Here is a 25,603-nt window from a genome sequence, read left to right as displayed (position 1 = left end):
AGCTGTGAGGTGGCAGCTGTCATGCTTTGTGCACACACAGGGCAGCCAATAAATTATTGAGATCCCAAGTTAAAGATTGTTCCCCGGGCCTCGGGCCAGGCCTCTTTGACATGTACACAATCCATCTCCTTGGCCAGCCCTCCTGGATGCCGTGTTTCACTGCCCTCCCCCTCATATGGCTCGCAGCTCAGAAGTACCTCGTCTTGGAGCAGAAATTGTGCTTACTCACCACCCTCTGGGCTGACAGCTGCAAGGAGCTGCAGTGGGGCACACACACACACACACACACACACACACACACACACACACACACACACACACACACACACACCTTCACACACACACACACACACACACACACACACCAGTGCACATGTAGCCTTTAGTCTGTGTTTATACACTGTGATATGTATGATGTATGTAGGTCACGAAAAACCTACAGACCACACGACCAGCAATTGTTAGTCTAAGACACAAAAACTCATTGTACATCACACACAGCAAAAAGACAAGGCATGAAAATGAACATGGCAGTTGATTTGCAATAATAAATAAATACATAAATAAACAAGTTAACACTCATATTACCAGTTTGTTAGACACACGTATCCATGCAGCTCTGCAATGAATCCTACCCTGATGAATAAATAAAGGATATATGTTCTGTTTTTGTTGAAACAGTTTGACAGAGGTGCTGGTTGTGTTGTTGTTAAATTGACACTTTTTTTTTTTTTTGTCATTTTTGTGCCTGTTTTGTTGTAAAATACTAGTAGCTTTGTCTGATATTCACCAGTTTCTATTTTGCAGAAGGCACCAGAACCATCACCTCTGTCACTTTCCATGATCTGTCACAAGGTTTTCCCCAACTATCAAATTTTTAAATAATTTGATAATAAAATGAGCGGATCTACTAAACAGGTTGATTTTATTGTATTTTACAACCAGATTTATCTTCATCCCACAATTGGATAACCACAAATAAATTACATACTGAGATAGACAGCTGCATCAACAAACATACAGACAGTCCTTCAGTTGAATAGTCCACGATGCATTATTGTGCATTTAAAGACAAATTTCTGCACTTTTCATTTGGACATCCAGTCCAGATGACAGTAAATGAAGTCAACTGAAGCATTAAATTCAACAGTATGTGCTATATTGACCAAAAAGCATTTGATGCCTGCACCCATGTTGCCCTTTATCATCAGTCAGAAATAATGTGTAGTTTAGCTTTAACACAGTGGCACCACTGAACTGGCAACAAAATTTTGCAGAATTTTGCCAAAGAACTGAGCTTTCTTGGTCAATATACTGCACTGAGGAATTTTGTGCTTTAATTGACAACATTGAACATCAACATTGACAAGACATTCACACAAATAGCGCATCATTTTCCCTTTAAATATTATATATAATATGATAAAGCCATAATAAAAACCAAAATGTACAGTGTAGTTAACAATGACACTGAAATATTCAAGGTAGAATCTGTAGAGCCAGAAAGATAGTTGATCGTTGAGGCTTTTGTGTGTGTGTGTGTGTGTGTGTGTGTGTGTGTGTGTGTGTGTGTGTGTGTGTGTGTGTGTGTAAACAGAATACAGAAAATAAATGAAAGTCACTTTAAACAGTTCAGGGCTTTTACCAAACAAAACTATCTATATAGCCTCTTACAACTAACACACAGGCAGCACATAGATAACATGAGAGAGGTCAGCGATGAGCAGCGGTAGCTACACGGACCGAATTTAATGGTGCACAGTGGGCGGGACTTACTTCTGATTGACAGGTCTTGAACAAATAGGATTGTAGAATCTGCCACCGACGTAGACAAGGCAGACCAATCACAATCAAGAGACGGAGCAACAGACTCATCGTGGTAAATGTAAACGTTAGCTGGAGCATGGATGAAGTGGAGGAATATCAGTGACAGGAGTTTGTCAAAGAAACTTTAAAGAATAAAGAAACGGTTATGGATACATGTTACCGGCTAACGGTACAGTCACTAGTTATTTCAGCGTTAGCTTACAGTGAAATAAAGGAAACGTAATGATTTTGACAAGGACAGAGCAGGTTTTGCAATGTCAGTCTCCAAAATCATCCACAAGAGAAACAGCAAGTACATGACACGTTTGGTAACGTTATCAGTTATTGCTATCATTATTATCATTATTATTATTAGTGTGTTAAAACAGTCATGCTGTCCTCCGTTTATCACGGGATGTGGAGAGCTGCTGTCCACACGTTCAGAACAAGGTTTGTTACCAGACTTAAGGCTCGATTTGAGTTTTTTTTGCTGCTGTCTTTGACTGTGTTGTTATTTATAGAAGAGTGAAATCTTGTTATTTACATATTCAAAATTTATTTTATCTTTGTTTGTGGAGCCTCCATTCCGTCAAGAGGGAGTAAAAGACTCGTGATGACGAGTCAAATATATAGCTGAGTAGGGGAGACTGGGGGCAGTAGTAACATTTTGTAGATTTCCCTTCATAACTCAGACTCCCACTTGAAATACACTAGTCCTCTATTGATATAAGAAACATATGTGCACCAGTTAATTATACAATTAATACTTTTTACTAATGAGGACAAGACTAATATTAAATTTGATGCAAGAACGTTACCATTGCCCCGTTGGTGGGAGCAGTGGTTGAGGGCAATCGTAATACTGAAAATATAAGTCATATTAACCCACTCTTTTAAATAAAGGCACTTTTCACAGTAATCAGATTACTGCTGTAGTATCTAATAATGTTGTAAGATTTTTTTTTGTATATGGTTCAAATTATTTTGGATGCATGTATGTGTTCAAAGAAAACGTCTGTTTTCATTTTTGCAGAATGACAACTATAATCAGATTTTTAATTATCTGAAATGAGTTAAAAGTCATTTTATGTTGAAATTTAGTTAAATATGATACTTTTCTAACAAAACTGTTTGTCAAGACAAACCAGAAAGGTGCAGCCATGATAAATTCAGGTATGCTAGTTAACAGCATACCTATGTTAGCACATTTTTCCCATTTATTTTTAACCAATAACCCAGAGATCAGATTGATGTAAGTTTACATTCATGGGCAGTTTTTTGTTGAAAACGTCTGCTGAGGTGAAATGATCCCATAAAAGGAAATAAAAAGCTTTATACTTATCGTTTAACCCTCAATCAGTTGATAAAAAGAGAGAAAAGCTTTTTAATTTTCATCTAATCAAATGATTAAAAACACACTTTTTTTAATTTATTTTTCCCACTCATTTGACTTTTAAACTCCTTAAGGTTTTTTTTTCTTGGCACACATTTAATACTTTCTCTTCCCTATTTTCCCTTTGCAAATACAAAGCTTTATATTTGTTCTTGCACTCCATTCTGATTATTTATCCATTAGTATTATTTATTTGTATGTCAGTCTTTTATTTGCCTTTTTGTCTGTTGAAGGGTTTGTGGTTTGCAGGTTTGTGTCTGTATGATGTGATTTATAACATGCCATATTTATTAGACTAAGTTACGGTGTGTTTTACTGTTTGCTTATTCCCAGCAGAGGAAGTCCAGCCTGCAGATTCCTGTCCACCTGCGATGGACTCCCAGTTGGACTGGCTGATGCTGAGACCATCTTTGCGTTATCATCAGGCCATGGCAGGTGTGGGGTGGCTGTGGTGCGAGTCAGCGGTCCAGCCTCAGCCACGGCTCTGAGGTGTATGACCGGGCTCACGCGGAGTCTGCCTCCTCCACGCGCCGCTATGTTACGCAGCATCACAGACCCTCAGTCCAAAGAAGTGCTGGACCGCGGACTTGTCCTCTGGTTCCCAGGTCTGTTCTCTTGGACCATACACACACCATGCGTTTTCTTTTTATCATTTCTTCTTCACATTTCTGTATTTTTTTAATGTGGATGTACAGATCTGTTTTTTTACACACCATAGGCTGCTTCACTTCTCCTTTTTTTTTTTATCAACAATAGACAATATTATGCAATACAATGTGAGATAATGCTAATGCAGAGAGAATTTGTCTTGCATCAGACATTTTGTGCTAAGAGAAAACATGAATATTCAATATTACCTGTCTCAAGAGTAAGATGAAATGAGGATGAAAGAAGAATGCATAGAATGTAAAACATAAGATGGAAATAAAACCCACTGAATAATGATAATAAAACTGAACTTAAAAAAGAATATAGAATATAGAAACAATAGACTCTCAGGCCTGTATCAGGAAAGTCATAGCTAGTTAAAGGCTAAAGGTGAAGAGATAACTTTTAAACTTTATTTTAAGACTCCTTAACGAGGTAGTCTGCTCCAGAGCTTTGGGGCATGACTGACAAAGGCTACATCCACAATTTTCCTTTTGGCTGTTTCTGGGAACTTCTAATAAACCAGCAGCAGATGATCTCAGAGTTCTCGAAGGCAAGTAAGGAACAAGGGAGTTAGAAATTTAGCTTGGTCTGAGCTCATTAAGGGGTTTGTATGTAAGTAGAGGGACCTTAAAATTTGGCTCTGAATGTTACAGGAGGTCTTTTCAGCATCTTTGTGATTTATAAATGGTTGTACTTTAGCTGAGTTTCTAAGGTGGAAAAATTATGTTTTCATTACCTTGATAATGTGGGACTGGAGGCTTAGATCTGAATCCAGGGAGTAAATTAAATAAGTGATTGTTAGTGATTGGAGGTGGATTAGTAGCAAATGGGCTAAAACATGCAAAAAAATCTGTTTGTGAGAGAGAGATTGCATCCCCCCAAAACTGTAGTACTTTTACAGCAAAATCCCGAGATCAGTGCAGCATGAACGTCTGCTGCAGGAAAATCCGTCACTGTTTTCTCTCACTGACATTTAGACTCACTAACCTACAAACTGAAGCTGCTTTAATCTCACCACAGAACTGAGTCTTGTGAATATCTTAAGTTCTACCAGGATCATCCACTTGTAGCAGCCTTTAATGAAGGTATTCCTAAACATTTGTCACGTTTAAATGACCGACGGAAATGCAGACCGTGTTGTTGTCTCTCGTGTGTTCGTGTCTTCAGCTCCTCACAGTTTCACAGGAGAGGACAGTGCGGAGTTCCACATCCACGGAGGTCCTGCTGTCGTCACTGCTGTCTTACAGGCTCTAGGTAACAGACACATGTCATTATGAGTATGATGCAGTGCTACACAACTTGATATAATGCAGAATAACACACAAAGACTTTCATGTGATGCAGCGTCACTTTGCAGCAGGGCTGGTTGATATGAACAGAATTAAATATCACAGTATTTTTGACCAGATACAGTGAAAATCTCTCATGGTGAGCTCATTCAGATTACGATCTAATTGACATTTGTATATGCAGCCTTTAAAAGCAGGAAAAGACAACACTTATGCTGTATCACCAAATACTGATATCCTACTTTATACATATGTCTATGATATATAGTCTCATGTCACTATATTAATATAATATTGATATATTTTCCAGGCCTACTTTGCAGGGTGTTTATGGTCTGTGTGTCTTCTTAAGCCTGCATAAGAAATCTAAACAGAGTAACTGGTGGAGTCATGCGGCTGTCCATCACTGTGACTTAAAAGAGAAAAGTGATGAATGTATTCCTGTTTCTAAGATACTTAGAATATTTGCTTTGGCAGGCGTGACAATCCTCCGGTGACTGACGAGTGATATTTTACTGCAGTTCACCCGCTGGCCTTCCAGAGGGCAGTGTTGTATAAATCAAATGTAAATGAAGGTTTGTCACCAGTTAATGTGAGATTATCATTAATCAGAGATTGTTTGATTGGAAAAAAAACATCACAGTGCTGTAGAAGACATTACCACATTATTATTTAAAAAAGGCAGCGACAGTTATGTGAAGATGATGAGCTGCTGGTTGAATGTAAAGCAGAATATTTTCCTCCAGTTTACAGATCATGACCTTTTGTTCTCACTGTTGTCTCGTCCTGATGACACTTAAAAAATGGTTGTGAAAACAACAAAAACATCACCTCTTTAACCTGTGCAGTCGTGTCTGTTTTTACTCCAGAGTGAACCCTGAGTGACACGTTGACCCCGCGTTTGATCCTCCTCTGCGTCTCTGTGTGTGTGTGTGTGTGTGTGTGTGTGTGTGTGTGTGTGTGTGTGTGTGTGTTGCGTGCATGATGCATGCTCACCTCGTGCCTCAAGCGTTTCTTCACGTTTGTTTGCTGTGTGTGTGTCTCTTCTTTGTGTGTGTGTTTCTCAGGAAGCGTGCCTGGCATGAGGCCCGCTGAAGCTGGAGAGTTCACGCGGAGAGCCTTTCAAGCAGGGAAACTGGGTTTAACAGAGGTGGGTCAACAGCAGCATGTAGCACTGCACTGAGACAGATCTGCATATTAAGAGCTTTTCAGAGTCATTTTACAGGGTAAATGTGGAATAAAGAGGGTCGGAAATGAACAAGGATTTCAAGTTCGTGAAATGTCAACAGTGGAAAAATTCCCCTTTTACATATTTTGCCCTTTGTGCACTTCTGTCATTGAGCTGTCAAATATTTCTGCATGAATAAACCTACTGGGTTTCTGTGGTGATTTTTCTCTAAAAAGCAGTCAAGTATGGAGCCTTAAGTGTTAATAATGGGCTGCTTTGTGTTTTCTGTTTACAGCATATAAACAGAATTCAGAGTATAAAGTTTCGCGATATACACTAAACTTAGTATTTATTTTATTTATTTACTTGTCAAGGACGTGAATATGCAAATGTAACTGCAAATGTGTTTATAATTCATCATGCCTCTGAAAGGTTAACTGCGTAAAGTTTAGGAGGATCTGTTGGTAGAAATAGAATATAATATTCATACAAATGTTTTTATTAGAACACGGAAAATAAGGAGTGTTGTGTTTTTGTTGCTTATTATTTATTATTACCAGGGGACCTCATGTGATTCAGAAATTACCGCGCCATGTCTGTGTTTCATGCGGCACATTTACACGGGATAAGTGAAGTCTATTTCATTTCAGAAGTGAGCGTCTGTTATTCAGCAGCCATTAATATAGTTAGTCTTGTTATTAGGGGCGGAGCAGCAGGGCTTCCAGGCCCTGACCCGTCGCTGCGCAGCCCTGCTGATTGCCGGAGTCACGATGTGAAGCCGTCTGTGTTTTGTCAGCAGGATTATGACAGGTTATGACAGGCACTTGGAGTCAGAGGTTGAGAGTTTGCGGCCTGAGTGATGTTGAAGTGACATGCTAATTCTTACTCGACCTTTTTTCATTTTGAGGATTTGAGACAAACGATTTCAAATATATTTTTAATTTTAGAAGTTTTAAATAGTCATTCACATCATTTGCCTCTTTCTTTTCTCTCCTTCCTCCTCTTCATCCTCCCCTTCCTCCTCCAAATGCCTGCACATCGCTGTGCAGCAGCTGTAGTTCAGAGTTGTTTTGACCAATCTCTGCATGTGTCACAAGCATGAATACACATTTGTAGCTCTTTTTTATTAATTGGTTTATTTAACAGAAACAATGCATTTTAAAAACATTCCTGTACTCCGTACTTATTCAGCTGTGTGGCCACAGAAAACAGGTGTTTCAAAAATTACAACTCCAAATTGCAGAGAGGACAGTTCACACAGGACTAGTATTAACACAGGACCTCTGTGTTTGGCTAAATACAGTATTTTACTGTGAAATTTTTACTTGACAAATTACGCACATGGCAGATTCACAGGAGGGTTAAGATCATAAACAACCTTCACAATTATTACAAACTACTAAAGGTCTCCAGGTAACACTTGTCCCATGTGAATAGGAATTAAGATGAACTTTTATTGTCCCTGTGAAGACTTTGTCTTGGACATCACAGCTGCAGCACCAAGACCACTCTGTGAACAGTAGTGAGGCACAGTGACAGTTTATCTTATGTCTTACATACAGCATCACATAAAACTGTATAACCTGCTCTGTAGAAAACACATCATACATGTACAGTAAGAGGGGGAAAATATTTGTGTCATACAGTTAGTCAGAATGAAAGCATTAGTGTAATATAAATATATAAATATATGTACATGTTCCAATAATGAAAATGTATGGCTGATATATTGTTGTAATGCTGTTTGAAGGTGGAGGGTCTCGGGGATCTGATCCATGCTGAGACGGAGGCTCAGAGGAGACAGGCTCTCAGGCAGATGTCAGGAGAACTGGGACGCCTTTATGAGGACTGGACCCGCAGACTGAAACGGGTAGGTCAACAGAGTACAGACATATTGGTGGTGCAGACAGTGGTTTCATCTATTAAAGGTAAGGTGACGTACAGACAGAAAAGAAAGTGTTTCTGGGAGATTCTGCTGTAGAAAAAAAGTAATTCCTCTATCAAACAGCTCAAAAGAGACACCAATTTTAAATTTTGGAAATGTATGTTCCTCAGTACTTTGAGCACCACAGGCAGAGTACCGTCTAGTCTTATTATACTGGAGAGAAGGCAGATATCTCCAAAACTCTGCAACCAAAACTATCTAGATGGATAAGTAGCAGCAAGTCAGAGAGAAAATATGAAGTTTTGATTTTGGGGTAAACTGTCCCTTTAAAGGTGTAGGTGTGTGGCCTGAGCTGAAGGTGTACTATGTTGATTCTTCTTTGTTTCTGATGCTACAAGGTGTGAAGTTGACCTTTTCCTGCCTGTACAAAAAAAAAGACCTGCTCTGTCTGTAGATATAAAGGACTCATTCTGACGTAACAAACACACAATGATTTTTATTTTCAGGTGATTACACGCTAATGAAAACATACTTCTATAACATACATACTTATTTCTGCAATTTTCTGCCGATAGACCAGCTTTAAAGGAATTCATCCTTGCTGTAGTATAAAACTTGACCGATATTTGAAACCGATACCAATTTTAAAGGGGGAAAAAATTCACAGATTAGCTGATATTGTGAATTATTGAGCTGGAATGAAAATAGACCTTTTCTTTTTGCACCAATGTGACTGCAAAGGTACTCAGAAGGCTGCTCTCACAAATAACTTAAATCACCTCAGGCATTGTTTTCTGCATTAAATGTTCTGTAAAAAAAAAAGTTTTCATATCCGTATAAGCTGATCCAGTATATCTGTGACAGGCCCAAGTCAGGCCAACATGGACCAGTAGTATCAGAAACCTGTGTGTCCTGAAGTTTCTACACTCCAACACAATGATCAGTTTGGATGTTGGAAGACTGCACGTCTCTCTTCCTCACACTCTGTACTTGCTGATATCAGCCCTAATTTGCTTTGGCCTTCAACATGACTGGACGTCAGCCACCTTCGGACCTCACAGTGACTCATACGCAGCCAGACAAAAGTTGACAGGTGAACAATTCCTCCTTCTATCTATCTATCTATCCTTAGTTTGCCAGCACAAACAAGCCAAACCCCATAAGTTGTCCCCGGAGAGACATACTCCATCTTCATGTCTGACGTTTCCCAGAAAACAGTGTTTTGGAAAGAAGCTGTCTGTACTGTGCGGTAGGTCAGGCCTCACTAGTTTCACACCCAACACTTCTTTTTATTTTTTTTGTATCTCTGCAGCTGCTTTTGCAACACGCCGCTAATGGCTAAACTTATGGGAATATGAGGCTTCCTGTTTTCCTGCTGCTGTAGTACGTGCAGTACATGAGTTTCTGTTTCATACTGAGAATCAAAATACAAACAAACTCTGTTTACTGACTACAGTTTAACAAAGTGTTCCTGAGCCCGTGTTGTCACGTCCTTCATCTAATCACGTTTCATAAAGTGGTGAACCTTGCCCCGTCCATGGGATCAAATTTATAATGAGCATTTATTTGCGTGTAAAAACATAATAAACATAAAAAAATTGGGATTGTAATGTGACTGATTGTATATTTAATGATATGATACAGTTGTAGATTGTAGCTGTAATATAGTTGTTTAACTTATTTAAAAGTGTATTTCCCAGCAGTGTTTCTGCTATAATTGATTCACAGACATTCTGATGTGCTGGAGGATCAAATTTAATTTATTATGACTTACATGCCATAATTACTATCATGTAATGAGTAATAAGTGGGTGGAGGTATCAGGTCGGTGACCACAACATTTCTTCTGGTCCTCGCTCTTTAGAAAAGTGTTGTGAATATAAACAAGTGTGTAAATTTGCTCTGCTTTGGCTCAAGAACCGAGTTTATGCTGCTGAGGGACATCGGCGAGCTGTTAATGTGGACTTTCCTGAGGAAAAGAAAGCATTCAAGGGCACATCTCTATTTTTGATTTTTGACTTTCTAAGAACAAGTTCTTAAAAAAAAAAAAAAAAAAAAAAAGCACCGCCCGTACTGTTGTTCCATCTTCGCTCAGGTGGATTTAATGTTTTTTTTCCACCTCAGAACATCTGGCTTCGTATTGTCTGTGTTTACTGAGCACAGCAGCTGTATGTCTGTCACTTCAGACAGGCACACAATAAAGGAGAATGAAATATTCTGTGCAGCCGTATTGTGTTTCTTATCTATACAGTATCCTGTGTGCCGTGTAGTGTGTTTAAATAAGGGTCAGACAGTTGAATGTGTCTCGACGTTAAGATAAATTAGACTGGAGGAAGAATAGAACAAACGTACTGAAGCGCTGAGTTGCAAGATTTTCTATGTGATATGTCAAGAACGCCTTGAGGGCATTTCTTCAAAGTTGGAACAAATGTTCACCTCAGAAAATACCTTTTTGGCCATAATTCAAAAATTCACACTCTAATTATGACATAGTCAATCAAAATATTGATGACTACAAAGGAACTACTTTGTACTTTCTTTGTCTGTCAGATTCTACTGCAGAAAGAAAGTGAGACATGATTCAAATGTATTTTTTTGGCGCTTTGAGCACCACATCTAGTCTCATTATACTGGAGAGAAGACAGACATCTCTACAGACGATATCTCCAAAACCCTGCAACTACAGGCCAGGGAAAAAAAATCTATGTTTTTAATTAGGGGCTTTTCGATGTTTGAACTATCCCTTTAAGCAGCAAATCAAGGTTATCTTAACTGTTGTAAGTTGACATGCTCCTTTGTTTGTACGTCACTGTGATTGTCTACCTTGATTGGAACCTTCATTTAAATATTCTTAGTGACATGCAAATCAAAATGAGTTATTTCTACCATAATTATAATGGCTGCAGACTGCAGGACTTGTATATAAGTTTGAGGCTGTTCAGAAAAGCAGGTCACTGACCGCAGATGAACACTTCAGCTTACTGGATGCGAGCCAAACCCCTCCTTCACTGAGAACTGTTTTGGAGAATATAGACCAATGATCTTTCCACACTTTGGCACCAGATCTGACCGGTCGCTCCAGGTGATCTCCCCTGAGAAACGCTGCTAAGCTGCTTGCTTTTTCAGGATGGTTCCTAGAAGCGATTCAAACGTGACTCTTTTTTTTGGATTTCTGGGAAGCATGTTAATCAGAAATATACCATGTGTATGATGGGGGGGTCAAACTGCCATTTGACACCCAAACAATGCAGTTTTTTTAACCATTGACTTCCCACTTCTATGAATGGATTAAAGTAAGGGAATCTCATGCTTCCTGTTTTTGTGCAGCTATAGACCTACAACTGTTGTGTTTATGTTCCGCAGTGTCAATCAAGATACTGATCGCTGCTGTGGTGGAAATACTGAGGGTTTTCCCCTGTTTTCAACATTAAAATGACTCAAAAATGTGATGTAAAGTAGCAAAATGACTTAATGTATTAATGACATAATTCATAGATGTACTGGGTGAAAAAACAAAATCACAACCTGATGTATAATTCAGTTCCATTTCTGTAGAGACGAAAGCAGGAACAGAGATGATGAAACAATTAATGCATTAATTGATGGGAAGCTAATCTTCAACAATTTAAATTATTTTCATTTAGGATAAATATTTGTTTGTGCTTCATAAATCATCGTGGAGAATGATTATAAAGTGAAAATCTTGGCATTTTTGATGGATGGTGATGATGCATTTGAACATTAATCAATGTATTAATATTTATTTGACAGTTCTTTTTATTTTTCCTCTTTTTGTTGCCCATTAAAATATCAAATTAATAACTTTGTAGTTTCAGCCCTGATCAGACACAGAGCACATCTGACAGATTGCAATACACAAGCTAAGTTGTAAGTGAGCTAACATTAACTTAACAACTTAAAACGGCTTAAATAAATGAAAGCAGCCCAACCGAAATCTCAAGGACTGCACTAATTAGCCTCTAGGCCTGTCCAGGGTGCATTAACAGTACGCAAAATGCTTACTGCCAGTAGAAAAGAACTGGAAAAAGATGCCTATCACTGCCAGAACTGCACTTTGTCTGTTCAGGACCTTGCACAATTAGTTTTTCATTAATAAAACATAATATCACTGTTTCTGTGACACTTTTGGTCCTTCATAGGTGTTAATTAACTGGTCTAATGCACACTGATTTCGTCTCCTCTTTGCTCTCTGTGTTGCACAGTGTCTGGCTCATGTTGAGGCCTTCATAGACTTCAGTGAAGATGAGCTCATCGAGGACGGGGTCTTAAACCAAGGTAGGTACACACTTTGTCCTCTGTGCTGGAAAAAAATAACAGAACAGTCGTCCCCTGGGCTTTCAGAGGGAGGAGAGGGCGGTCAGAGTCTGTGTCTCTCTGAGGAGAGACGAGTCCGACTGCCTTTCCTGTTTGGATCTTCAACTGGCCATCGTGTACGTTCGCTGCCCTGCAGGGAGACGCCGTAGACCTCAAACTTAACTTAACTTAAAAGTCAATTTCCTTGAGGAAGTGTGGAGAGAAGGCCGGGGGGACAGTAGAGGCATTCGTCTTACCTTCAAAGCCGCCCTGCCCCGTCGCTCTCAGGAATTGTGCTGTCAGCAGCAGCGTACAGTTCAACTCTGCGCTCAGGTTTCCCATGTTCTCAGTGTGTGTGAGGCTGAGTGTGTGTGTGTGTGTGTGTGAGGGATGTCCTCCCTGAGTCTGTCGCCTGCTGTCTGAAGAGCTCTTCAGAAGCCTCAGATGTTGTGAAGCTTTGACACAATAAAGCCTGGGAACTATTGTTTGTTTTGGTGGCACGGAATGTGGGCTCACGCCTGAGAGAAGCAAATATAGACTCGTTTCCAAAAATAGAAAAGCTGGCATAAAAACTTTCTGTCCACCTGCAGACGTGCAGCAAATGACATGTTTTATATCGTATCTGAAGTCCTCTTGTGTTTTATCTCAAGCCATCAAGCCAAGTTCAATGAATTAATGTGCTTGAGTTAATGAAGAATCTCAAGACGTCTAAATATTTCAAGAAAAATGACAAATTGTTGGTGAACTGTATTGTCAAAAGCATTTTCCGCTGTAGTCACATGCGGAAAGAGACAGGTCCATGACCCATTTCTCATCCAGACAACGGGTGTCAGACACCGGCGGACTGGCCTTTTTCCTTCAAAGGACAGAAATTCCTTTTACAAGGCCATGAAAGTGAAGTTGAATGTGTAACCATCACGTCCTGTTCCCTCCTCTGTCTCCCCCTAACACCCCCCCCCTCCCCCTTACGCGCAGTGGACAGATCGGTGTGTGGTCTGCAAGCAGAGATGGAGCGACACCTAAAGGACGAGAGGAGGGGCGAGCGGCTACGCAGCGGCGTCCAGGTGGTCATCGCAGGAGCCACCAACGCAGGCAAAAGTAGCCTCCTGAACACACTCTGTAAGAAACAGTAAACACACACACACACACACACACACACACACACACACATATATATATATCATGAAGGGATTAAGATAAAAATATGACTCCCTATCTTTCAGTGTTGAATCATACCGCTGTCAGCTGTGGTTTGGGAGGGGAAGAAGACAATAATTAAAATAAATATTGTGTAACACTTATTAAGACGCCATTATAGACCCTTTTAAACTCCAGTGTCCCTGATAGGAGGATGTTTTATCTAAAATATTTTTTAAAATGGAGGAAATGCACGTGAACTCATTTTAATCTCTGTGAACTAAACTTTTCGTCGGCTCTTTTTAAGTGTGAACTTGCATAACACTGGCTCTCCCTCTCTACCCCACCCCCCCACCCCTGGAAATATCTGAACATTCAGTATCTTTGACAAGAAAGAGAAGAGCGAAGCTGTGAAGTAGATTACCTTCCTCTAAGTCACACAAAGGAAGGACCTCAGGCAATATTTTATGCATTTTTTCCTTGAAATAGTGTAACCTGTGTATGATTTTAAACTGTATTATACAGTGACGTGCGTTTGTGGAACTTGTGAATATAACCTGGGGTCTGATTAAAGTCATTTTGTGTTTGATCACTCAATTCTTTTTCCCGCTCTGCTGTTATGGTGGACGCCACAAACCCCTTCATTCATTCAACCTATATGGCCCTGTATTCTCAAACTTTTACATAATTTCTGACTTGAATGAATCTGAAAATATTATATTTTGTATCTCTGTTGAAGCTGATGGAAAGATACAAGTCACTGTTACTACATGTACCCACTTATTTCCACATGTGAACCGTCCCATCTACGTTGTAAACTAGATGGTGGAAAAGAAGGATCTGCTGATATTGGCAACAAGAAAGAGATCATTCCGAGTTTGAAATGTTTCGATAGCTGTTTCCAGGTCTTTATTGTGTTATCTTTTATGGGTTTGTTTTCCTAGAAAGCTTTGCTAAGAGGAACTGGAGATGAAATGACCATCAGGGTTCAAGTGTCACATGAAAAAAATGTACGAGTTGTTATTTTCATCAGAAGTCTTTCCTCTTTTTCTGGAATCAAAGAAGGTAACAAAAGTTGTTCACAAAACAGTCTCTCAACAACATTATTAGCTGTTCTGCAGCTTTCTATCAAATGGCACAGTCCTCCTCAGCAGATGGAGTATTAATCTGATTTTTAATGTCATTGCAATAGAAGAACCTGCAAGATAAACACACTGTAAAAGAGTGCCTGAAATGCAGTGAATGCTAAAAATCATTTTATTTACATGCTTCATGCTTCATGCATTCAGCATGGTAACATTTGAAGTATCAGATGGGTACATGGGACATGCCTTCAATCCATTTGGCCAGTCAGATGAAACCTCAGCTAGCCATCAGCACAATGGCAGAGGAAGGAGAGAGGAGGGAGGAAAATGTGACAAAAGATCTTGTGGTGACAAAGAACAGCATTTCTGCTATTTGGACTTATTTTGGATACAGGAGAGACAACATTTTACACCCACTGATCAGAAGCACTGTCTTGACAGACCATAGGTTTCCTGTGTCTGGGAGTTTGGTTGTAGCACAGCGTCTGCTGAAGCCCTGAAGTCCCATCAGTGAGAGGCAGACTCAGCCGGTAGCTGGTCAGTAAGAGTGGCCACCTTCACTTAAAATCTGCTGACCCTGGTTCTGTTGAAACATAAACACTCACCTGTTGCCTCTAGCTCCGCAGCTAACTGAGCTAACAGCAGCTAGTAGTCAAAGAGAGTTACAGCAGAGAGTATAGGGATGCCTAAACAAACATACTTAGACCAAATAATTATATTATAATACATGATGAACACTACTGCTAATCTACAGAATGGTATAACAAAAAATAAATACATAAAAAAATAAATAAATAATGGACCTGCCCTTTAAAACCGGTAACGGATGTCATCTCATGTTGAGCCTCCTCTGCCCAGTGTTGCTGGAGTTTCCTCTCCAGGGAACAAGAAGCCTGGGCAAGGTGTATGGAGGCTCTGTGTTGCCCAGGCAGCAGGGCTCCCCTCCTGGCCTTCCTGGCGTGATCCAAAGGAAGAGAGAACTCATGCATTTGGCATCAGTTGGGCTGCAGGAGTTGCCAGAACAATGCTTCAAAAACATGAAACTGCCAAACGGAGTCCAAGCTGTGTTTTCTGTCAGGGTTTACTCCCTTATCCTTTTCCCATCCAGAGGATAATCACAAGACAGCGGATGCTGTTGGACCCATAGGTGGGGGAGTGGTTGATGGACACCAGGTGCGTGCACTCATCAGTGGGCCGACACGCCACGCCTCTGAGACCCAGTGCTGCTCTGAGATCCCCGTGCAGTTCAGCCTGGGATAGCATGATATCCAGTTACCATGTGTTGCAGCAGGAGGAGCCTGCAGGAGTCTTGGTGGTGGAGATGCTTTGTACTGGCAGGGGGTGACTAAGACAAAGTAGATCACTGAAAGCAGAAGTGTAGGCAACTGCAGAGCTACTGTTCTGTGCAACTGCAACACCAACACAGAAACACAGGTACGCTGTAAAACACACTGAACAGCAAACATCCATCACCAGCCGCAGTACAACCATAAAGAACTGCACAAACAATTCAAAACTAGCCAAACCACAAACGCTGAAACATCAGAAGACATATGCACACTTCAGTATTAGTTCATAACAATATACTTTATATCGTCATTGCAATTTTGAAAAATGTTATGGATCATTGCAGATTTCCTCATGTCATGCAGGTCCAATGGAAGTAGATCATCGAATTTCAACATTTCATAGCAGTTTGCATGTATGAATGAACTCCAGTCACTAAGCTACTTATTGATCTTGTGATGAGACTGTTTTTTAAGTTTAGATTCTTTTCCTCCCTTTGGAGAAATCTGTCTCAGAAAAAGGGAAAATGCTGCATCAAACCAGAACATTGGCTTAAGGTGATAAAAAACTAATTCATACAGGCAGTTTTAAAACAACACTCCTTCTGCATTACTTACAACAGATAAGTAGTTGGTGTGACTGCAGTTATCTCGAGGGCATCCTTTTCAATTACAGTTTCCAAGTTGTTTTAGTTTCCTGTTACTGTTAGAGGAGCTTTTTTCATGTGAAAGACAGGAAGGTCAAAGAAATCTGTGTTGCATATTATAATAATCTCTTCATAGTCCTGGATTTTAGTCTAACAATGAGAACAGTAGATTTTGCTCTTGTTACACATGAATTGCAATATTTTGACTTTTCCTGATCCAGATTTCATGGCGTCACATGACACATTCCAATTAGTACACTCATTAGTAATGTGACTGCAATTAAATGAAAATATTTGTGCTAATATGTGTAAAAAATAGTCAAGTAATTTACAGAAATACTATGATAAAGTTATAATAAAATGAATAATTGTTTTTGTTCAGCCTCCTTCTAACTTTCAGGGTTTGTTGGTTTTAAATGTTTGAAGATGTTACTGTGTGGCACTTGTCACAAATTTCACATCTTGCTGTATTTTTATCTAACAGTCAAAAGTTGCAGAACACCACGCTACCTTCCCACATTTCCTTTCTGCCATCTCTCACTCAGTTCGCATGTCTCACAGGTTCCCACGGTTGTGTGACGCAGTCCAGCTAAATATGTTAGGGCACAAACTGTTAATAAATAAATATGTATAATGATATCGATAAACGATCATTTCCACATGAAATGAAAATAGTAGGATTCCATTTTCTCATTCTAAATCACTTCTTCAGTTCTGTGTCCTTGTTTGATGTCGACCTAATGAAACCCTCGTTGTTTATGGTGTAAGGTTGTATGTTTGTGACGGATATTGTATCCTGAAATCATTTAGAGTCACTTCATATAAACTACCCAGAGAGGCTTCTTGGCAGGGCCTCCTCACAGCTTCCTATCAGAATAATAGGTGATATTTCAAACTTCAGATTAGATCCTGTTATTGTTTCCTGGTCTGATTAGTCTTCGCCGTTGCCTGCGTTCACACCCAGTCGGCACAGACAAGTAATAATGAGCTGCCATCGTTATTTGACGTCGGATACATGGGAGATGGTCAGACCACAATGTTCCTGAGTAAAAACTAAAGACAGGATGACTGAAAATATCCTCTGTTGTGTTTTTCAGATGAGACTGATAAGGAGACTGCAACTGATGAGTCAGATGTTTGATATTAGAGAACAGTATTTGATTATTACAGAAAAATACTTCCTGACGTTTACAATATGTCAGTTAATGTGCATAAACACAACAGAATAATATAAGAAATGAGCTTGAGAAAGAAAAAATACACCGATTAGTGTCCTCCGTTCCCAAATGTTTTGAGTGTTGTTAAAAGAAAAGGTGGTAAACAAACTTTTTTGAACTTTTGAAGGCAACAAATTCAGGATGAGTGCATATTTACAAAGTTTAATTTAAATATTTTGTCTTTGTATTGTATTTCTGTTTTATTTACCTTTTACACCATGTCCCAACACGGACAAAGTCAGACAGAGGGAGACCAAACCATTTTAATCTTTTTGTGGGATTTGTTGACAATGATAAAAATATAGAATATTACCAACCTTATCCTTTAACATATTTATATCCAGGCCAGAGACCTGCAGCAATTGTGTCTCCCATCGCTGGCACCACCAGGGACGTGGTAGAGACGGCGCTGGACATCGGTGGGTTCCCTGTCCTTTTGAGTGACACAGCCGGCCTCAGAGACAGTCCGGACCTGGTGGAGAGAGAGGGGGTCCGCAGAGCTCGGGAAAGGTAGGAGGAGGAATTTTTTTTTATTTTTAATATTTAAAAATAGAGTTAAAGGCTCATGCACACGAGGACACCACAAATACTGAGGCTCTCAGCGCTCTGCGGCGGCCGCCAGTTTGACTCCCACCTGCAGCTCATTTACTGGGTCTTATCCTCCTTCTCTCCAGCCCCTTTCCTGTCATATCTTCAGCTGTTGTTTTCAAATAAAAAAAGGCAAAAATGCCCAAAAAATAATCTTAAAGGCTCATGCACACCTTAAGTTTCTTGCTGACAGGTGTGTAGGAAGAGCATTTGAAAATAACTGCATTGGGGTTTTTTATATATATATTAGTATATCATTTCGTTGCACAACCCTGTGTTGTATAATGATGATACATAACCTTGAATCCTTGAAAAGAAGAGAAAAACTCCCACACAGTCTGTGCTCTGTATTCACAGTCTGTGATAAACAGACAACACATGACTTTGTACACAAACACTGATAGAAATAAGATTAAAATGTATACGACATTATGATGATGATAATAATAATATTGGAAGATCTCTCTTTTACTGTTGATGACATAAATTCACCTTTAAATAGGCTGCAGGTTATCATATAAAGTCAAGAGCCATACTCACTCTCATATTAGTTCAGGTTAAAAATATTTCTAAAGCTCAGAGACTTGGAAAAAGATTGAAAGATATTTAAAAATCTCATAGAAATGTGCAAAAAGTAGAAAAGCATCTCTTCTGTTTCTCTCCTCTTATGTTTAATATTAAAAAAAACACATTGAACTTGTTTTCCTGCTTTCACAATTTCGATGAGGCCATCAAATATCAAATATCACCTGCAGGATAGTCCATGTAGACTGCATGTGTAAAGGCACATGTTAGCTTGCTGCTTCACGTGTGTATAACACAGAACAAATTAACCAGCGGACCACTGGAGCATGCACTTGAAAACAAAGAAGGGAAGAAATAAGTCACTTCTTTTTCCCTGCACAACATGTTATATTTTTGTAATGTCTGTGTAACCTCCAGAGTTTATATTATTGCTGAGCCACAGTTATAAATACATGGGACAAACACTCTCAGGAGGTTGCATAATGAAGAGGCTCCTTTCCTCGTCGTAGAGTTTTCACCATTAAGACATTCTTCATGTGGGTTGTTGAGAATGGACATATTTGGCCATTCGCTGACAGCTGCTTCCACTGTTTACAGCAGGGAAGAATGGCGGCACTCGTCATCACTGCTTTACCATATAGAAACCAGACGAATGGACTCGCAGACACGCTCACATAATATTCATCAGCTTTTATACACAGACACACACAGACGCGTGTGTTGCTGACATAACTGACAGCCGATTGACAGACAAAACCTCAGCAAATATTCAGTATAAAATATGACCATTTTCATACCAGAAAAGACAAATGTTAGTTGTTTCCCGAAGTACTTATGTTCTTGGCAGGAGGATAAAGAGTCTGACACAGTAGTTAGGTGTTAAATCACTGCATATTGAGACCAATACAAATAAAATTTGGTAAGTGGCAGAAGATTTAAGGGGACTCGCTGCGCCTGACAGACTGTTTTAACAGATAAACTGGAGTGAAAGAAAAATGAGGGTCCATCTCAAAAGGCAGCCATTTTTTTTTAAAAGTTAAATCTCCTCAAGCTTAACTTTAAGGTTAATCATCAAAATCGATCAAATTTTAAAGAAGAGTTTAAAGTTTTGTTGCAGTTTTGTTGACTTAAACTAAAGAAACTGAACTGAGGTTGAAATGCAATCTTTCTTCATTTTAAGATAAAATTTTATGCAACATATTTTAAAGTTAAATAATGATATAATCATGTTTAAAAATGAATCCTTGTTAGTGCAACCCAGCCTCAATTAAAAATACAAAGTCATATTTGTTTAGTGACTCATACTGCAGCAGTAAAACCAGGTGAAAAACATCAATGAAAGTCCAGATGAACATGTGACTACAAAAATACAATTTTCAGTACAAACATTCTGTAACTCCTTCTGTGTTTGTTTTAGTTTTTTGGCGACCTGGTGGCTCATAGGAAGGGTGGGCAGTTTGTGTTCAAGGGAAACTTTCTGTGCAGGGAGCAGGTCAGAGGCTCGTGACCTGGGTCACTACAGGAAGGACGTGGTTAGTACAAGCATCCGCCGCTGCTGCTGCTGCTGCTGCTGCTGCTGCTGCCACTACTTCACTGTTGGACCAAGAACACGAGGGTTTACAGATATCACTGCCAGTATTCATAATGTTTCTGTGGTGTACCGTGATGTTCTCTGAATGAAAACAGAGAGCTCAGGCCTCTGCTCTGAGGTGTCTAACAGGTGTACGACCTGGAGATAGTGCAGACGATGGAAAACAGGTTTAGCAGACTTAAAAGTGTCAGGGCAGGAGGGTATATTGATATAATATCAATATTAGAACATGAGACTAGATATCATCTTAGATTTTGGATATTCTTATATAATATAAAATCTCTACTGTTATTGGTACGCTAAACCACTGTGTCTAGATTGGAGCCATTTGATCTAAAGAGTGTGAATTTAAGAGGTTTGGAAAATTCAAACTTCTTGGTGAAAAGCTGTTGGGATCATATAAATAATTCCAGGTCAAAAGTTGAAGCTGCTTTCTTTTTTGCAGAGTGGAGCAGGCGGATCTGACCCTGGTGGTTGTGGATTGTGCTCATATCCCCTCTGATGCACAGCAAGCTGCAGCCGTCCTTCAGGGACACATCAGGAGTGTCCTGCCCACCCAGGAGCAGCCGGAGACAGGTATGACATCCACAGCGGGCCTCAGCTGCTGTGTAGGCTTGCAACCACACTCTGAGGGCACTTCAAGCACGATAAAGAAAATATGCATTATTACTGGACCTGATAAAATTACACTGTGGGGGTGAAAAAAATAATTTCACATTTTTCCATCAAACTGCTTTTCATGCCTCGGTGCCAGCAGCAACCGTATCTTAAGAACATTTGAACTGATGAGATTTTGGTGGTCATCCTCATGAACACGATATCTCAGAACTGCCTGGAGTGAATTTCATTACATTTGGCACAAACTTCCACTTGGACTCAAACATGAACCGATTATATTTCACTTCGATCAACTGAAATATTAAACTCAGCCTCATTGTAATTTATACTGTGAGAAACCACGTGGTTGTAAAGGGACTTGAATCATTTCTTGTCATGAGTGTAAAACTTGAGTGCCAAACTTTCACCAAAACTCTGCAAATGCTTTTATCACACATTGTTGGTAAATGCCTGTGTTATAAGTTTTATATCCGGTGGATCTTCAAACCGTTTAATGCACGCCTACTCTTTGATGATCCTTTACTGATTAAAGTTGTATTACACAGACATGGATGTAAACTGGAACTGGTTGGTGGAGGCATAAAACTATGAGAAGATGATTTGAGTTAGAGTGGTGTTACATATGCCTTGAAATTGTGACACCAGTCACTCACTTCCAGCTCCATCCTGCATTATTAAACAACATGGGAGTAATTAAAGAGCTACTTAACCCAGGTGAGAAACTGAGCTATAATGCAGTGTGCAGAGGCTTCACTGAACTCATGAGGACTAATCAAATAGAGAATCTCTGTGCCTGAAGGACTAATAGTTGAGTCATTGGTATTGATCAACAGTTTTTCTTCTGTTCTTTCTCACCGCAGTGTTTCCTGCAGACAGGTGTCTCCTGGTGCTGAATAAAACTGACCTGTTGCCTCAGGAGCAGAGGCAGAAGCTGGACAGGGAGCTGCGACGGGTCTCAGGACTGCCTCCTGTTTGTCTGATCTCCTGTCACACTAATGAAGGACTGCAGGACTTCCTCACTGCGCTGCACAACTGTGTCAAGACTCTGTGAGTTGCTACAGTTTATTTTGCATCAGAGCCACAAGAGTTAAGACTGCGTCTCATTTAAGCGTCATATCAGAAAGATTGATTTCTTCCACGGGAACTTTATTTAAAAAGTTCCTTGTGACAACGTGCTGGTGGATAACTGATGAGGGACAGTGAAGTGACTGGTTGGTAAACAAGTTTCAGCTCTTAATTCTCTAACAGAGCAATGCAACAGCATGACAGCCTGTGAACTGTACAAAGTTTCTAAATCACTACAAACCACAAAACTAACTGATGGAAGCAGAGATGTGATAGAAAGGAAAGCGCAGACACTTCCTCCAGAGGGCACCAGCGGGGCGTGTAGGGCAGGTGATGCTTGCTTGTTTTTGTCACTGACTGATTGTTATTCTTAGTGTCTGACAGCATTATGGACAGGACTGTGACTGTGAGAGGACATCTTTTAAAGAGTAAGTTTTGTTTAACCAGAAACGGCCGTTGCGTTGCTCTTGCCAAACTCACCATACTACTTTTGCATCATCGTCCACAGAAACAAAATCTGAGCCACCAAAAACATTTGCCTTTCGACTGTTCCGACAATGATCTACTGTGTTTTGGTCAAAAAACATTTTTAATTCACAGTGTGAAGGAGTGCGTAGTGTGCAGAGCAGGTGATGCTGGACAGCCGAGGAGGGATGCTTTTACTTCTCTGACTGAAAATCTGATGTTTTCAAATCTTAGATGACGATGAGAGGCATTAAAATGTTCAAAACTGTCCAAAATAGGATTTGGGGGTGTGTAAATAAAAAAAAAAAAAAGAAACAAACAAAACTGCAGAATGTTTGTGCCGCAAATGATTTTTAAAAAATTTGATTCACACCCTTGTGTTTGTGTTCTCTTTTGTTTCCCTCTGTAAAGCAACAATACAAAATAAATCCCAAAATAATGGCTGTTTATAATGTTTGGTTGTTCTGCTTCATTTTGTTCTCTGACTTCCTCTCTAGGTGTGGCGACCCTCTGTCTGGTGCCCCCACCCTGACCCAGGCCCGCCACAGGGCCCACCTGCAGCAGTGTTTTGCGGCGCTGGCTCAGTACCAGCGATACCGCGACATCGACCTGGCTCTGGCCGCAGAGGGCGTCCGGTTGGCTGTCACCAGCCTGGGGCGGATCACTGGACGGGTCGGGGCAGAGGAGATCCTGGATATCATCTTCAAAGACTTCTGCATTGGAAAATAGTTGGATGAGTATCAGTAAAAATATGAGGTGCATGTTATATCAGCCTGTTCAGAGAGGAAGGTTGCATTCGTGCGTTCCCAGAGCGTCGGTGTGGCCACAGCCTCGGCGCTGTGCCGGGCTTCGAGGCACAGAGAGAGTAAAAAGAAAGAAATTCATGTTCTTGGCTGCAGGATCACTCTCCTCCCAAGACACAGAAATGTTTGTTTTCTGTAGATGCTTTTTAACACGACGAAAATAGTCTGAGCGTGATGACAGGTGCCTCAGAGGCCCCATATGCTGGACAAGTGTCTGGAAATTCTTGAGTCGTAATTTAAAAATAGTTCCTGAAAGTCTTTGATAGGTGAATATTGGGCTCTTGGGTCGCAAGAGAACAGCCAAGAAAATTTAAAATAAAGCCAGCTGCACACCTCTGCAAGGTCATGGGCTCTGAGTTTGGATGTTTACTGGTACTGCAGGACAATGAAGAATTATTCTGGGGGGGTAGAGGTGGGCGGTGGAGGGGCAGGTGTCTTTATAGCAGTGTGTGTGTGTTTCCACATTAGGGCTGCATGCAACAATTATTTTCATTTTCAAATCATCTGAATCTCATTTTCTCAATTAGTCGAGAAGTTGTTTGTCTATAAAATGGTGAAAAATGTACAAAAATACAGTGTAAGGCCTGTTAGACCAGGTCAGATACATGAAGAATAACACCGAATTTAAATCCCACGGCTTTGGTTTATTAGTTCTGGTTTGTTCTAATTAATCAAAATTGTTTTATGACATATGACATTCATGAAATGTAAACTTTTTTTTAAATTTTTCATTACCTCTCAAGGCCCAGACTTTGGGAATCACTGCAGTAGAACAACACAGTGGAAACTTCTTATAGTGGTCAGATTAATCATCATAAGTGGATGATTTTTTTATAACCAAATTGTTTTCTTTTTTCTTTGTTTTTCATGCAGATTACCATCTAATTAACCTTTCTTTATTTATTACATGAATATAATGTGATGATGTGGGCAGCTTCATTAGGCTTCTGTACAAACTAAATTACTCTACTGTGTAAAATTAAAATGTACTATAATACAGTCCAGCACTGTATATGAAATATAGATTACTGCTGTTTCACTGCTGCATCTTGTTGCCTCGTTTTTGACACTTTGTCATGAGCTTCAAAGAAACGACATTTTTCACTGAAAGGAAGTGACTTTTTTTTCCTTCCTGTCATGATTTCAGTCTGCACACAGCAGCAGCCTCAGGTATCCAGCTGGAGGTAAACAGGTTACTGCAAAGATTAGAGAGAATTATCATTAGAGAGAAGTAAAATGAACTCTGTACATGGACTTTTTGACTACTGTGAGTAAATTATTTAAACAGCATTTGTAGGAATGATTCTGTCTGAAGCTTCTGGATCTATAAGCAGTTGATCAGTGCTAAGAGGTTTTCACTGTCTTAAATTCATGATGATGTGACAGTTGTAGAAGATTTGTAGGTCAGAACATCTCTACAGCTAATGCTATTTAGTCACACATTGTACCTTTATCAAAACGTTGCAGCTGTGATTTGGATCTTGCACAGACAAAGAGAGAAATAAAGAGGTGTAGAAAGTAAACCAAGACATTGAAGTAGTTGTCTGTAAAGCCAAAATTATAAAGTGAAAGATAACAGAATTCTCATTTGAGCTACAGAGTCTGTGACCTGTTTTATATTTGAGCCATTGCTAATATAGAAAATATTGGTCAGTGCAACTTAAAACTTTACGTTACAATAGATTTTTACATGGTTTAAGTTTTAAAACTCATGTAAGGCTTCAGAAAAGGCACATGAGGCACTTGATTTCATGGCGAACTTTCATGATGTTGTGTACTATGTCATACATGTTCATAATACCATCATGGTATGACAGTTGTTTTTTTTTCCCTAACATAAAATCTTACCTGTTCTCACGCAGGTTAAATTGTCTAATTTATTATGACACAGTGGCTCTCATCACATTTAGTACAAATATGTACTGTATAGCTTATAGGTTCTGATTTATGCCTTTGTGAATTACATGTCTGTCTCCTCCCTTAAAGTACAACATAGTGGACATGAAGTGTGTGAAGAAGGACTGAGTGACCCAGCTCCCCTCTCTGCTCTGTGGGAAAGGGACGATGCTC

General features: G+C 39.7%; 1 protein-coding gene across 1 annotated transcript; it reads left to right on the top strand.

The window, feature by feature from the left end:
* Positions 1-1,869: 1,869 nt before the first annotated feature.
* gtpbp3 (GTP binding protein 3, mitochondrial) lies at positions 1,870-23,877 on the top strand. Its single transcript, XM_084723778.1, has 11 exons — positions 1,870-2,256; positions 3,533-3,804; positions 5,018-5,104; positions 6,207-6,289; positions 8,058-8,177; positions 12,416-12,488; positions 13,482-13,625; positions 18,223-18,388; positions 21,028-21,158; positions 22,061-22,247; positions 23,228-23,877. The coding sequence occupies exons 1-11, from the start codon at positions 2,198-2,200 to the stop codon at positions 23,457-23,459; spliced, it is 1,554 nt and encodes a 517-aa protein (XP_084579904.1). The 5' UTR covers positions 1,870-2,197; the 3' UTR covers positions 23,460-23,877.
* The last annotated feature ends 1,726 nt before the right edge of the window (positions 23,878-25,603 follow it).

Source organism: Lutjanus erythropterus, chromosome 7 (assembly GCF_056507025.1).
Source record: "Lutjanus erythropterus isolate fLutEry1 chromosome 7, fLutEry1.hap2, whole genome shotgun sequence".
In the NCBI taxonomy this organism is placed as follows: Eukaryota; Metazoa; Chordata; class Actinopteri; order Lutjaniformes; family Lutjanidae; genus Lutjanus; species Lutjanus erythropterus.
Note: the sequence above shows the minus strand (reverse complement) of the source record. Positions and strands in the feature narration are given on the sequence as shown.